The sequence below is a fragment of the Acanthochromis polyacanthus genome, chromosome 12 (genome assembly GCF_021347895.1).
Source record: "Acanthochromis polyacanthus isolate Apoly-LR-REF ecotype Palm Island chromosome 12, KAUST_Apoly_ChrSc, whole genome shotgun sequence".
Lineage (NCBI taxonomy): Eukaryota > Metazoa > Chordata > Actinopteri > Pomacentridae > Acanthochromis > Acanthochromis polyacanthus.
Window position 1 is genome coordinate 19,549,608 of NC_067124.1, and position 15,000 is coordinate 19,564,607.

General features: G+C 39.9%; 1 protein-coding gene across 3 annotated transcripts in view; it reads left to right on the forward strand.

Annotated features, from left to right (window-relative positions):
- Positions 1-15,000, forward strand: part of arhgef1b (Rho guanine nucleotide exchange factor (GEF) 1b) — a 41,034-nt gene that overhangs the window by 20,397 nt on the left and 5,637 nt on the right. For 2 of the 3 annotated variants that reach the window (XM_022198013.2, XM_051956983.1), the window contains exons 5-24: positions 906-948; positions 1,086-1,191; positions 2,932-3,072; positions 4,983-5,012; positions 5,962-6,073; positions 6,243-6,318; positions 6,566-6,595; positions 7,045-7,248; positions 8,279-8,420; positions 11,193-11,383; positions 11,516-11,662; positions 11,988-12,070; positions 12,329-12,454; positions 12,605-12,719; positions 13,165-13,265; positions 13,446-13,520; positions 13,611-13,686; positions 14,343-14,510; positions 14,620-14,707; positions 14,798-14,905. In XM_022198013.2, coding sequence (XP_022053705.1) covers positions 906-948; positions 1,086-1,191; positions 2,932-3,072; positions 4,983-5,012; positions 5,962-6,073; positions 6,243-6,318; positions 6,566-6,595; positions 7,045-7,248; positions 8,279-8,420; positions 11,193-11,383; positions 11,516-11,662; positions 11,988-12,070; positions 12,329-12,454; positions 12,605-12,719; positions 13,165-13,265; positions 13,446-13,520; positions 13,611-13,686; positions 14,343-14,510; positions 14,620-14,707; positions 14,798-14,905 — 2,162 coding nt within the window. Of the gene's footprint in view, positions 1-905; positions 949-1,085; positions 1,192-2,931; positions 3,073-4,474; positions 4,906-4,982; positions 5,013-5,961; positions 6,074-6,242; positions 6,319-6,565; positions 6,596-7,044; positions 7,249-8,278; positions 8,421-11,192; positions 11,384-11,515; positions 11,663-11,987; positions 12,071-12,328; positions 12,455-12,604; positions 12,720-13,164; positions 13,266-13,445; positions 13,521-13,610; positions 13,687-14,342; positions 14,511-14,619; positions 14,708-14,797; positions 14,906-15,000 lie in introns of those variants that run through there. The other variant, XM_022198014.2, reaches the window with a different exon arrangement.

The following is a 15,000-nucleotide window of genomic DNA, read 5'->3' on the forward strand; positions in this document are numbered from 1 at the left end:
TGATTCGGTTTCCTTAAATGGGTTCACTAAGGTTCTATCCGCTTTGTGTTTTGTCTTAATGCTCATGTCGTATTTGAAGAAGAAAGACACAGTTCCTTTTCTTGCTGGGTCCAACTATTTGGATCTATCAAGACCTCCACTGTTTGGACCGGTTACATTATTGTGATTACTTTAGCTGATGCAGATGTGATGCATTTGACTTCAATTCAGTTCATTTACTTATTATTTTTTTACTGCTCAGCTGTAGTCTATCAGCTGGACTCATGAGAGAGCCGTGCACATGGTTTATTTGCAAGTGCACGGTTGTGTTTGTTCCGTCTGTGCAGCAGCTCAGTATCTGCCTGTCTATTTCCATCACTTCTCCCCACACACCAGGCCTTTGTCACCTCACTGTTACATTTCCTCCTCAGAGCTCATGCACTGTACATGTCAATCAACTCATCTGCTTCATGTAGCTCTGTCTGTCTGTCTGTCCTTCCATCCCATCCCACAGCTTCCTGTCAGGATCATGAGAAAGCTCTTTTGGAAGGAATCAGCTTCTCTCAGTCTGTCTTAAAAAAAAAATAAAATCGCAGCTCTATGGTGAACTTATTGACGTAACATTGACCCGTGTGGTCGTTTTCATGTGAATGCAGACCTGTATCTCCCTTTGGGAATGTTTCTTTTTGGGTTTTTTCTTCTTCTTTTAATTTCTAGTGTTAAAATGACCCCTTGTGGTGATATATAGCTATTGCAGCACCCAGTTTTTTCTCAGGGCCACTCATAACAGAGTAAAATCCAAACATTTGTTAGTTTTTTTTTATTTAGAAATAGCCTCAGTCAATTTAAATATCTCATACATGATCTATGTAATATTTTTTTATTTCTCTCATTGTACGTATTTTGTCATTTGCTTTACATTGCAGATTCTCAGAGTGACAGTACCACTTTCTATATCATATGAATTGGGTAAGTTATTTTGCAGATGTGCATGCATTATAAATGGTTATCTATTCTTTGCCATCTATACAAACCTCAGTGCAGCTTGGTGTGTCCCTTTCTATTTTTGGACTTTTCACTCACTCTTCTTTTTTCCCTTCTTTAAGACCGGACCCGTCCAGATCTGCTCTCAGAAGAGACTCAAAGGCGTTTTGCTCAGGAGGTTCAGAACCTGCAGACTACTGAAGTGGTAAAACAGTTGGAGGATTTCAGGTGAGATTAATCGCTTTTCAACTCTACTCAAACAGTATAGGGCAATCTTTATTAAACCACAAGTATTGAATTTGTAAATCCACAACAAACATGCCACAGCATTGTCACAACACTAACCTTTGCAGTTAAAAGAACGAGTGACTGATGTGTTGAAGACCTTATAGTTCAAGCTGTGATGACTTTTTATACAGCATAGTATACTGTACTCTGTTTTATAGAATGGGCATTAACCTAAAGAAATGTGGAGAGGTTGTTTCATGTTTCTCATCACTACTAAAAGGCAGCCTCCTTTTTGTGATTGTTTTGGAGGTTTTTAATGTGTTCAGTCAAATCAGCCAGCCAGTTTACCAACAAGGAAGTCACCTTTAATCAGTATGAAGTACCAAAATCACCTTTTCAGTTTTCCATTGTGGTTGAGAGGAAATGAGATTGCCAGAATGTCAGGAAACAATGCGATTAGTTTTCTTGACACTTAAATGATCATCCCAATTCTTTTGCATGAATTGAGTCAGTAACTACAACACATCATAAGCTATCGTTACCTGAAACCATTTAGCAAAGCAATTCATCTTCAGATTGATTTCCTTTGGTTTATTTCAGCATGATTAACAAAAACTTTAAAGAACAAATGTGAAATGTGCTTTTAAAGTGAAATTAATGAGAAAGGAAGCCATTGATGAGTGTTGATAGGTTGACGAAAGACATGACAAGTGTTCTGTAATCCTAACACACATTACTTGCCTTAATTATGTGTGCTATTTGATTTTCCTTCAACCACGATAAGAACGAGCAACTCCTCAAATAGCCTATCATTATGTGCAAAAATCGCACAAATGTAGATTTAGACCATTTATACCATCTGTTAAAATAGAACTACCCTTCATGTTGCACACAGGGACTTACTCAAGACCTTGCTTTCTCTCCCATATAAAATATGTATCATATGTTGTATTATGTATAATTATATTATATTATTTATTATTAGAGCCATTATGCATGTATATTTCATTGTAATATAGATTTCCTGGAAGGACTTTCTGTTATTTTCAATAGCATTGGCACAGACAGCAGAAAAGGTCATCTTGAGCTCTCTGTTTCCCATTTTATTTTTCAATAGTACTTCATCCTTGAGAACCCTATATGTAGGTTTGTTCTTTCATGCGAACAACAAAACCATTCGAAGTACTGCCTCAGATTTAGATGCAGTGGAAACACACTGATCTTAGACGCAAGTAAAATCACGCTAAAGCTACAGATATGCTTATAAAATTTGTGTTTACTTGACTACTGTCCTTGCAGAGCATCTAAATGACCCTGCAAGGGCACCGGTGAATGTGTTCAGCATTAGTGTTCAGATGCCGTGTAGGTAGATGCAAACCTACCGTGCATGTATGAAATGCAGTCCTCTAAGCACACTAGAAAGTGTCATATCAGCAACAACTACACATCTGTAGCTTCCACTTCGGAAGACAGTAAACCGATATCGACATCCAGGAATAGTATCGGTCAATCAGTTATTACCTAAATTTACAGGTTGCTATTCAGCAGTGGACTCGAAAAAAAAACAACCTCTTTTCAGGCATAGACATAGACTGATCACCATGTATTTATGTGCATCTAACATAAGAGATCACCTCGCAATACTGGGAAATCAGAGCTACTTGCTATGTATTTCACTGTTCTGCTTTTGCTGTTATTTTTGATGAACTTGCCAATCTCCTCCTGTTTTGTCTCGTACAGGCAAAAGAGGAGGATGGGTATGACCCCCAGTGAGGCTGAGCTAAATGATGTGGAGAATCACTATCCCACCGACCGCATCCCGATGGAAATGAAGGAAAAGTCTGTGGCTGAGAACCTGCTGGAGAAGATGTCTGAGACACAGTGAGTGTTTGTCCTGTGCTTATGTGGAATTATTTCGGGCATTCAGCTTTGCCAAGGTGAAAGTCCGATTCTTTTCTGCTAAGACATGCACATGTAAACTACTTGAGTAGCCACGAAAGTCTTTGTTGAATGGTGAATAAAAAAAATATGAGTGACTGACTGACCTAAAAACTGAAAGTTGTACAAGCATGGATTCATATACGAAACATGTAAGGAACAGAGGCCAAGTATGACTCCATAAGAATGTTTTTTGTATGAGAAAAAAGAACTGTGAAGGTATTACTAAAAGAAAATGTTCAAATAGCTGTTAAACAATGGCAACATTATTTGAATCTCCTCTCTGTTACTTGCTGCTTTCCTCATGAAGAGCGTGACTCGTCTGTTAGCTGAGGTGGCAAAGCAGATTTTTGTGGATGCGTTTCCACTTATGTTGTCGCTCCACTTTCTTTAAAACAATACTGCCAACATCAGCTGTGCAGACGTCCTGTTCGAGACAAAGTGAAGCAATACAGAAGCTCACTGGACTGGAGAGCTGGAGAGAAAGTCGTGATTGAAACAGAGCACAACATAGCAAGAAGAAAACGAGGAGGCAGAGAGGAAAAGATGGAGTCTGCTGTGCCACGCTGGCAGGAAGGCTCTCCACTGGCGTTTTGCCAACTGGGGGTGGGGGGGAGGGTAATACAGCGGAAAGGAAAAGGGGAGAGAAAGGGCCAGAGGGTTATCGATGCTGGATAGCTACTACCCTGGACATGGTTAAATAAAGAAAGCATGAGATCTAGAGGAAAGTTAATCTATCCTTGACCCCGTGGCCAGCTACAATGTGTTATCCTGTACAAGAAACGAGTCAGACAGAGAGGGAGAGGAGGCCAGGGAGAGGGCAGAATACTGTCTAACTTCATCTTGTCAGGAGAGGTAAAAAAAAACAAAAAAAAAATGTACAGCAGAAATGAAGGAAGATGCACCGTGCACAAGCAGCACTCATCCTGTTGATAGAGCCACAATGTCAGTGGAAAAGACACAAAAAGTCTGTTTCAAAGACACGATAATTCAGCTTTTGACACACTCAGTTACTATCACACAGTTGGATCTCTATTTCCGTTGCACAAACGATTCATTCAGCTTCACTCCATTCATTTCTCCTGACAATTATCTCTCTATTCCTCGTACTCTCACAGTCTCTCGCACTCTTGCACTCGGTCACCCCTCGACACACACACACACACACACACACGATTCCCTTCTCACTTATCCACAAACACAGCGACCTTGCCCCCTCTGTTTCTCATTGGTCTCTCTGTGATCAAAACAGGGCAAGCGGACCATTTGATTGGATTATGCAGGGAAATCCCAGGGAAACTCCTCCCATCCTTTATGTTCATCTGAGTATCCAATTTCCACAGTCTTGCCTGCATGTTGCATCAGACAAAAACATGGTTAAATAGATACTTCCGCTGTGCTGGAGCATATGACTTGGGATTCCCGTTGCAGACAGCAGAGAGACAAACCGGAGCAGATTGTTTTAGACATCTGGAGACAGTAGTTTGACTTATTTCTGCATCTTGAAGTGTGCAAGCTGAGTTTTAAAATTGCTATAGCAGTAGGACGGGAAGGTTTTTGATGCATCTTTTTTTTGTTTGTTTTTTTCCTTTTTTTCCCACCTTTTTTTAGACATTTTAGAATATGATCAATAGCTTTAGCTCTGAACACAAAAACAAAATAGTCAGTTTTGAGTTGGATCAAGAAAAGCGCAATCACTTTAGATTCCACCGGCCCAAAACAGAGTTAATACTCAGTCGAACAAGAGAAAGAAAAAATGTTACTTAAAAGAAAGAGGTGAGTTTGACGTTGCACCATCAGTAACACTGTTTCTCACCTCTGTGGTGGACTGACACCTGTTTCTTCTCTTTCAGACCTACGATTGTCTCAGACGATGAAAAATGGTAAGTTAATGTTTTTTTATGAAGTTTAAGATATTTCTTATGTAGGTGCTTGTTCACATGTAGTGGATTTAATCTCTGCATGCTTTCCATGTACATGGGTGTGGTCAAGCCACAAGATTTTACATACTATCCAAGTGCACCAAACGCACATTAAGTTATGTCCTATAGATGGATATATTTTTGGGAAAACTGCCACTGCATTTGTTTTTACATTGACTGCGATGCATTCTAAAATCTTGATTTGTTTTATGTGTTTTTTAAACTAAATCTTTCATACGTAAATTTGACTGAAAGAAATGATTGCATCCACTCATAGAAATCTTGTAGGATTTGCTCCTCTAAGATTGTAAATCCTCTGCAGCTCAAGTGTATTTTTTACTGCATTCCTTTGCCGCTGCATTCAGACGGGAAGCTTTGGAAAACTGTGTTGTATCTTCTCATGTGAGAGACTTTTGTGTGCACATCCCCAGGGTCTCCTCCCTTTCCCAACTCTTTTTTTTTTGTCCTCGACTCCTCCTTCGTGTCTTTGTGGCCCTTTTATTCCCCCTCTCCTCCTCACTCTTTTCAGCTCCTCCTCTTCATGCTCCTCCTCTGGATGATTTCAACTCCTCATCCCCCTTTACCCCTTGCTACATTTGTCCATCCTTTTTTTTTAATCTCCACCCTCTTGTCTTGTCTCATGTACATTATCTATTTTTTGTAAGTCTCTCAGCATTACTATCAATAACACCAGAGACTATGCAAAGACACAGCTCTATCATTTTTTTAAACACTTTTTTTGCAGCTTTTAATGTGAAGTAAAGGAAGGACATTTGCATCTATTTTTTAAAAAATGAAGTTGATTTTGCTTTAGTTTTGTCAAGCAATTAAACTATTTTTTTGATCTAGTGAAACAGAACGTCTTTAATAGATATTATTAATTAACACATGTGCCTAACTTCTCCTATAGCCAATCCATCTTTACTGCAGTGGCCTTCTACATGAAGCACCTCGGGGTTAAATCCAGGGCAGTGGACAGTAAGAAGTCTAGAGGAGGCTTCTTCAGGAGTAAGCTGGTAAAGGTAAAGACCAATCATCTATGCAGATTGACAACATCCTTATCCTGAACAGGCCAATAAATGCACTACAGTCCTCATTATACCCATGTGTAGTAGCATTTGTATTTTTACTATGACTTTAATTTGACTTTCTCAGCTACCCTTCACTGATTTTTTAAAAAAATCTTTTCAGAATAAGAAGGATGAATCCACAAAGCCCAAGCCCAGAGGAGTGTTTCCTGGCATTCCAAGCTGGATTGGAGGCAACAGTATGTATCTGCTTTTGTGGCTTTAGAAACCTCAATATGTACCTTTTTACACAATGATTTTTGTATCTGTTTAAATTCTGACCATTTTTAATGATATAGAAAATAGTCACAATCTCTCAACATGCATTTTCTATGTTATAAAAATGTTTTAAATTGATATTTGAAGTTGTAATATTTTTACATTTTAATATCCATGAACGGTCTGGATATGAGAACACTTTGTCCTGCCCTTCTTTCCTGTTAACAGCTGAGGTCAAACCTGAAACGGAGGCTAAAGGTACTAGCTGTTCAGATTCCCATCCCTTCCCCATCCCCTCCACCCACCCCTGTGAATCTGTAGAATGGTCACATCTCAGCTAATCAACTCATCAGCATGTCTGCATGTCACAAATCAATGTGGAATGAGCATTGTTTAGTTGATTTAGTGTTTCAGGGTGGTTGTTTGAAGAACTTGTTTGCAGTGTGTAGTTTGTAATCAGCAGAAAACTTCACACATTGCATATTCATCTCACTTGAAGGATAGTGGATGTTCCCCTGTGCCGAACTAACCCCCTCGTTTGCTACGGAGGCTGTGATTGCACCATACTCATCTTGTCTGTTTGTCAGTCTCACAAAATTTTTGTCCCTTTTTTTTTTATCTGGTTGAGGTGCTTTGGGTTGTGTTTTTTCTGCATCTGTGTTTTTTATACTTAACCTCTTGTATAACTGGCTCTTTCCCTTCTTCAGCGGAAAAGGAGAAAGTGGCTCTGGATCGTAAAGGCCCTGCTCCTGGCAGAGGCTCCTTGACTGACCCTGCAGTCCCTGCCCTCTCTAGCAGAAAGGCTGGTTCCAGTGGAAGCCCTGCCTCACTGCCTGGACTAGAGATCAGTGATGGTTCGGGCAACAACATCATCAGCACTGTCAACAGCCCAGAGTCTTTACACACTGATGGTAAACTTGCTCATTGACTTGGGTCTTGACATTGGTATATAAGACAAATCTACAGCCACTCATACGCCTATGTGACACTCATGTGGGCACACGTGTGCTTTCAGTAAACGCTGCTGTTTATTTGGTCAGTGACAGTTGCAACATGCTGAGATATATCATCATAGCTTAGCTCATTAGCATGCTAGCAGTGGCTAAATATTGTCAAGACGAGAATTCAGGAGTCACCAAATCAGTAAAAATTATCATATGAATGCATTTATAGCAATCCATTCGGTAGTTGTCTTAACATTTCTGACAAAGACTGAAATCTAAACCCTTATGGTCAAACCTCTTGGGTTCATTAGTTTAAGTAGGAGTCATTCTTTGGAGACCATGAATATCTGTACAAAATTTCAGAGCAGTCTATCCAGTAGTTTTTTTCAGTCTGTATCAATGTGGTAGACCAACTGAGCAACATTGCCATCAATGAAACCACGTCTTTATTGTATCTATCAACAAAATGCAAGCTATAATTTTTTAAAGCAGGAAAGTAACAAAAGATAAAATTTTAAGAGACAGCTTGGTGGCCTAACCTTGCTTTACAAGTCTTTGCCCTCTGTATACTCTCATTTCCTGTTACCTTTGGTATTAATGGTATAAAGTGCCTGAAAATGCACTTTTTTCAGATTCATAATTTAATTAGATTTCAAATATTGAAATATTTTGAAATTATTTTTTTAAAGCAGTTTATTGATTGCTTACAGATAAACATGTTTTAAAAGTATATAATTCAAGGGTCTATGATGTGTGTGTATGTATATGTGTGTGTGTGTGTATATATATATATATATATATATTCATTCAACTGATATAATACACCTTTGATAACTATGGAATTTATGTATTTAGGCATAGAAACATTGACATGTTATGTATCAGCCTTGTAACTCATTTTAATAGTTTTCTCTTGTAAAATAATGTTAGATAAAGGTGCCAAATAACTTTTATTTAACAGAAAAAATGACTAATACATAGTTTTCTAATTTTCTAGGTCTTTCTAGCAATCGCTTAGAGCCCCCAGTACTGTCAGACGGGGGTGATGTTTCCCCCGTCGGGATTTCTGGTGGGCCAACCTTTGGGGAGCCCAGCTCACCTTGTGACGCACCCACAGATGAGACTGTGGAGAAAGACAGGTGAGGAGGACAGAGATGGTAATAAACAGAGTATTATCAATGGAGTGAGATTATGACTGCAGTGCAGTGACTCACCAAGAGAATATTAAGCATATACAGGATTAGACGTTGTAATCAGATTATAGTTAGACTGTATGGTAGGTGTAAACACCAACAACCAGGGATAGAATGGGGAAGTGAAATGAATTGCTCTCTGAGTTGCTCAGGCTGAGGGAGCGTGGTAAAACTCCCCCAGCAGTCTGTCCCTGCTGTGTGCTAGCTTTTGTCATGCTGCCCGTTGCTCGCTAGCTAACAGATCCTGCAGTTCTGGAAGGACCCTCACCAGGTGAACTTGGACCCAGATTTTCCCACCAGCCCTTTTCATTTCGTCTCCCTTATCCCCTCTCTCCTTTTTCTTCCTCACAATGGCATATGTGCTGTCTTCCTGATATCATTCTGTCTTTTGTGTTTTTGTGTGTGACCTGTTGTGCATCTCCTTTTGTTCATGACAAGAGCTATTGCAGTTTTTTTGCGCTTATCGGCAGAGAATGTATGTTTCTGAATATCTTGTGGTTTTTTTATTTTTGGATTCAGGTACATTTTGGCAATAGACTTGTGTCTCTTCTAAGCTGAGACGTCAGTAATAGTTACAACTTTAAAGCACTAGTTATGAGCTGCAGGTTTTTATGTGACAGGTTTAGCATTAAAATGGTAATGTTTTGTCTGAATTTTGTTTAAAATTCTAAAAATTTTGAATATTGACAACTTGTCTTCAGCTAGGTTTCAGACACGGAAGCTAATCTTCACATTGTGCTGCTTAGTTAATAGTCAAAAATCAACAATTCATTTAGTTCTGTTCTTTTTTTAGTTCGTTTTAGCTGCTCATGCCATGTGCTTTCCAAGGTGTCTGTGTCTGTCGTGATCAGGACCCATCCTTTGTCCTGCTTGTCTCCACAGTATGTGCGGTTACATGTTGTGCCAGGGGCTTTGGCATCGTATTTGGCATGCTACTTGGAGAGTGGTTTGAACAGTTGTGTAGGTTGTTATGTTGGGGTGTGCATTTGCATGTTATGAGGTTTCTTTAGCTTGCAATAGTTCTATATAAGCAAGTGTGTAACAATGTGGTGTCCCGTGTTTTTACAGACGGAAGACAAGGTGGGTGTCAGCGCCTTGACAGAGTCATGGACATGCTTCAGGCCTTATACTGATCACATGTCACGCAAACACAAACACAAAAGACGACACTCACATGCAACTACACCTCACATTCAACCTTGTACTTGTTTGCAGATACAGAACACAAACACGGTTAAGTATTTTTATTCTGATTGTGAAGGAATTAGATTTAGTTTGATTGTTGGATTATATTTAGCTGACGTGTATGCTCGTTGTGTGAAGTAGAAAAGTTAAAGGGACTGCTACAGTTCAGGTGAATTTTTTTTGCGCAGTACAGTGCACTATATGTAGAAGCAATGCATGGCTACTTTGTTAACATACATTTGTAGATTGGCATTCAAGTGCTGCCATTTCTACAATGTAGGAAACATATTCTATGTTTCATTATCTAGTCAATATATGCATGACACGTCATGCATATTTGTCACTCATTTTCTCTCTGTCTTTATTGATGTGATTTCTTTTATCCGTTTTGGATAATTTTTTTGTGTAAACCCTCTTCTGACTTAACTCATCCATCATTCTTTTGAACCACAAAATGTACTCAAATTCTGTCCTTGCTCTCTACTTCCTCTTTACTGTCTTTTGGACTCTGCTTTTCACTCTTATGCCTCCCTTTGTCTCTTCCATCTACACTTTTGTTTTCCTCTTTGGCCTTCCTGTTGCCTTTTTTCTTTTCTACCCGTCTTTTCCCCTCTTTATTCTGTCCCTATCTCATCTTAAACTCATCTCCCTCATCCTCTTCCACTCCTTCCCAGTAGGAAAGTGGGGCGCAGCGAGAGTGCACGTGTGGACCGGCACTCGTATCGGCGCCGTGGCTCTTCTCGGGCTAAACAGTCTCGCTCCCGTAGCGATGTGGACCTTCAGCCACCTTCTACAACGACAACACCAACTGCCCTGCTCACCCCCCAGCAACTCCATCCGTAAGATGGGCACAGCCCCTCCTAATGCCTCTTTGGCTGGAGAGGTGCACAGCAGGGACAGACAGCATGTCAGATACTGACAGATGAAACAGTTACACTAAAGGAGCCACAAAATAATCAGGAAGGACTTAAACAATACCATAAACAATTGGTTGGTGGTGAATCCTGATGTGTCCTGAGTACGCTAACGGAGATTAGCATCACTCAAAAAATACATTTCTCTGTTTGTATTGCCAACTCATTAATACAATAATCAAAAGCAAGGTAAAGTTTTATTCTTGAATCACTTAACGTTGCAGTTGAAAAATTTTAATTTGGTACCGCTACTGCTACCATTTTATGAGGGTAAACTGTCAGTAGCTAGTGGACACGTGATTTTGCAAAACGGCATCTTAACATGCACTAAAAAATGTCAGACGAGCAGATTAACAACACATTTATTTGTAGCTCATCTGTGAGGTGTTTGTCAAGCTGTTTAACTTCCTTATATTATTTAATGTCTACAATTTCCTGGTAGACATTTAGAAAGACCAGCAGTCGTTTATAGCTAGAGTTGTGCCACAGCCAGCAACCTTCACTTGTGTTGCCAGAGTGCGTCTCCCATCACTGGATAGGGTCGTGGGTCCTCACTTTTGTTTCTAAGTTGTAATACACGTTCTAAACTGGTTTTTCTTCCACTCCATTCATTTGTTAGTGTTGATGGAACAGTTTTAGTTCCTGAAGGACCTGGCCAGTCCCCCACCTGTCCGTCACCACAGCTGGAGGAGATGGAGCCACGTCTCTTGGAGTTTGAGCAGGACCCAGCCAACTGGAGAGAGCTGGCCTCTCCTGAAGCCTTGTCCAGCCTCAACAAAAAGGAGACCAAAAGGCAGGAAGTTATTAATGGTGAGAAGACGACGGATAAAGAAGATGATGAAGAAGAAAACAAATGTGCAGTTAAAATGAGTCTGCATTATGGACTATTTTTGATGGTGTTTTTTGCATAACTCATTCTGTACCTACCTTCTCCCTTGTCAGAGTTGTTTGCAACAGAGCATGCCCATGTGAGAATGCTAAGTGTCCTTCAGATGGTCTTCTCCAAACCATTGGAGAGGGAAGAACTCCTGACTGCTACTGAGCTGGCGACCATCTTCCCCAACCTCGATGAGATCATTGAAATGCACTGTGAGTGCTGCTGCTGCTGCTGCTTAAGGATTTCTGAATTGTTTTTGTCCTCCCAAAGTCAGACACATTAAATTTGCTCGCTCCTGTCCTTCTGCCTGTGGTCAAATTCAAAAATTTTCTCTTTAAATTCAGTCGCAGCATGCACAATATTTACAATACCCAACTTCTTTCAGTGCTGTTATGATTTGTATTAGTGCTGGTCTTCTGTGTCTGTTTTGTTGCTCACACCATTAGTTTAATGTTACACAGAGCACGCCTAGTGCTAATTAACCTGCTAGGACATTTAGGAAAGACACTATGTGTTTGTCTCTGGCTCTTGTCTCAGATAACTTCTACGAGAACCTGAAAAAGCTGCGGCGGGAAGACAACTTCGTAGTTAAATCCATCAGCACCACAGTGCTCAACAGAGTGAGTCCTCATAATGTATCCCTTTTGAAATTATATCTGTTCAAAATAGGATTTTGCAGTTTTAGAAAATGCTGAAAGATGTCTATAAGAAAATATCGACTATAATATCAACACACGTATGTTTCTCATCTACCTTTTGATGTTTACACCTTTCAGCTCTTCTTCAGTTTGTACTTCTCTTTATTCCTCTCATTTTATTTACTCCTGGCTGGCACAACACCATGTGTGATCTTAGTGTTTCGTGTCTGTCTGTTTTAGTTCGGTGGTACAGAGGGTGAGTGGTTTCAGAAGCTGACAGCCCGATTCTGCAGTCACCAGTCATGGGCCCTGGATCAGATTAAGAGCAGACAGAGGAAAGAGCCACGCTTCAATTCCTTTATACAGGTATCACACACACACAGAAAACTGACTGACTACCCAAAAATATATTCTCAGTAACCTAACAGAGACATTCGTGGATGTACTCACAGAGACAGGGCCATGCAAGAAGTCACGTAAATGGTCTCTTTCTGACTCTGTGTGCATTTATCCCAGGAGGCAGAGAGTAAGCCCCAGTGCCGCAGGCTGCAGCTCAAGGACATTATTCCTATAGAGATGCAGAGACTGACCAAGTATCCATTGCTGTTGGAGAATATTGCAAAGAACACAGGTGAGTGTGTGTCCTAGGCCTGCTTGTAGTTTGTATGTGTCAGTATGCATGTGCTTACATTGATACAGATATATTGATACTGTGTCTGCGTGTGTGTGTATATATATATATATTAAACAGCTGATTTATATCTGTTCTCAAAAGTGTTCTGTGAGCAATGACTTTAATCACTGAAATTATCCATCCTGTGCCCTATGAATAAACCGACTTGTGCAACTGTTTAGAAAAAGAGCAATGAGCACATTTTTGACCTGAAATCATACATTTTAACACCCTGCCAGTCAGCTTTGCGACATTAAACTCTTTTTTCTGACAAATACTTTATCGACTGGCCTCCCCATATATATTTCTGAAGGCATTTGAATAATGCACAACAGAGCTCTTGTGATTTGTGGCTTTGTTGTGCAAACTGTTTTCCTCACCTCTGCTTTTGGTCTCTCCACAGAGAACCCAACAGAGAAGGAGAGCATCCAGCAGAGTGCAGAATGCTGCAGAAAAATCCTCAACCATGTCAACGAGGAGGTCAAAGTAATGGAGAACCTGTTGGTAAGAGAGACACAATCCACCACTCCACAAACTGTTATATAGTAATTCAGCACCAACTGCGGCTGAGTAAATTCATTTTAAGACTTGTGAACATTTCTGCTTGTTAGGCTACTTCTGGTTCAGTGCTGAGCTCTCAGATAGAGTACAGTCAGACCCCCTAATTTCTCTTTCTGTTCCCAGACTGTGAAGGACTACCAGCGTAGATTGGACACATCAGGTCTTAAACCCAGTACCGAGCTTTATACTGAATATAAAGTAAGTTTCTTTCAATAGAATTCATGTGAGGTTGCATACAGAGTTTTATTTACAAGATTTTGTTGTTATTAACTCATTTGTCTTTAATAGAACATTGACTTGACTCAGAAGAAGATGCTTTATGAAGGCCAACTGACCTGGAAAGTCACCAAGGAGAAGGCTATTGGTAAATACTGTATATGCTTGTGTTTACATGAAATGCATTTTTGATCCTTTGCTTTTTCAGCAACAAGGTCAGAAATCTCAGAGATTTAAACATTTTTTCTTAAGTTTTTTCAGCATCTAAATTAAACAATTTATTTGTCCGGTAACTGCTAAACACACTTCAATATGTATTATTTGCTTTACCAAAAGGTAAAGAAGACTTTATGTCAGAGTTTATTTAGGCCAAAAATGGTGTATGTTTTTTTTTCTAATTTCATTTCCCTTTTTAAAATGTGTTCATCAGAAATAGCCATAACAGGAAACCCAGGTGCACTGCAGCTGGCTGACTTAGAGCACAGTGACCCCTTTGCTACCTTTTTTGTATTTATTAGTTCAGCTCAGTTCCCTAAACCTAAATTCAATGCAAGAGAAAGACAAATGTGTTTAATTACAACACTACAAACCATAGGTTATGAGCTTTATTATCAGTGCATCTTTTACCACTTCCGAAAATTATTTTGTAAAAAAAAAAAAAATGTACTGATAAATATGACTATCTAAAAACTGTCTAAATGAGGTAGCTACACATTGATTTAAGTATTCTTTGTGGGAATAAAAATAGTTCTTCTCTGACTGTCTTATCATTTTGCCCCGCCCCTTCTTCTCCCTGTCTCACAGAGGTGCAGTGTGTGTTGCTTAGTGACCTGCTAGTGCTCCTACAGAAGCAAGATGACAAGATGGTCCTCAAATGCCAGAGCAAGAGTAACATCGCTGTGCAGGAGGGCAAGCAGATGCTGAGCCCCATTATCAAGCTGGACTCAGTTTTCCTCCGTGAGGTCGCCACAGGTTAGCTGTTTAAAACAGTACCTTGGGTTTGCAAACGAGCAGAGGTCACTTCCATGGTGAGATCAATAATAGTCAGCCTTCCAATTGCTGTTTTTTCCTCTTCTGCCAGATCGAAAGGCTTTCTACGTGATATTTACCTGGGACAGTGGTGCTCAAATCTATGAACTCGTGGCTCAGTCTGTGGGAGAAATGAAAGCGTGAGTGTCGAAGAAAATTGTACAGAATAATCATGTTTGAGGTTAAATCAAAGGATGATTTGTAACCATATTTGTGTGTATATTTTTTAGTTGGACTGATGTGATAAAGTCAGCGGTAGGTGATCTGAAAAACAGCGGTGCACCCATGAGGCTGCCACTGCCTCCAGGAGGTGGAGGAGCTCCCTTCAGTCCCTCCACGTATGTGTCACTGTATGCACGTGTGTGGTTTTTTATATATATATAGACATTGTTCCTTGCCTGCCAAAATTCACACTTCTTTTGTCATTTTCTCT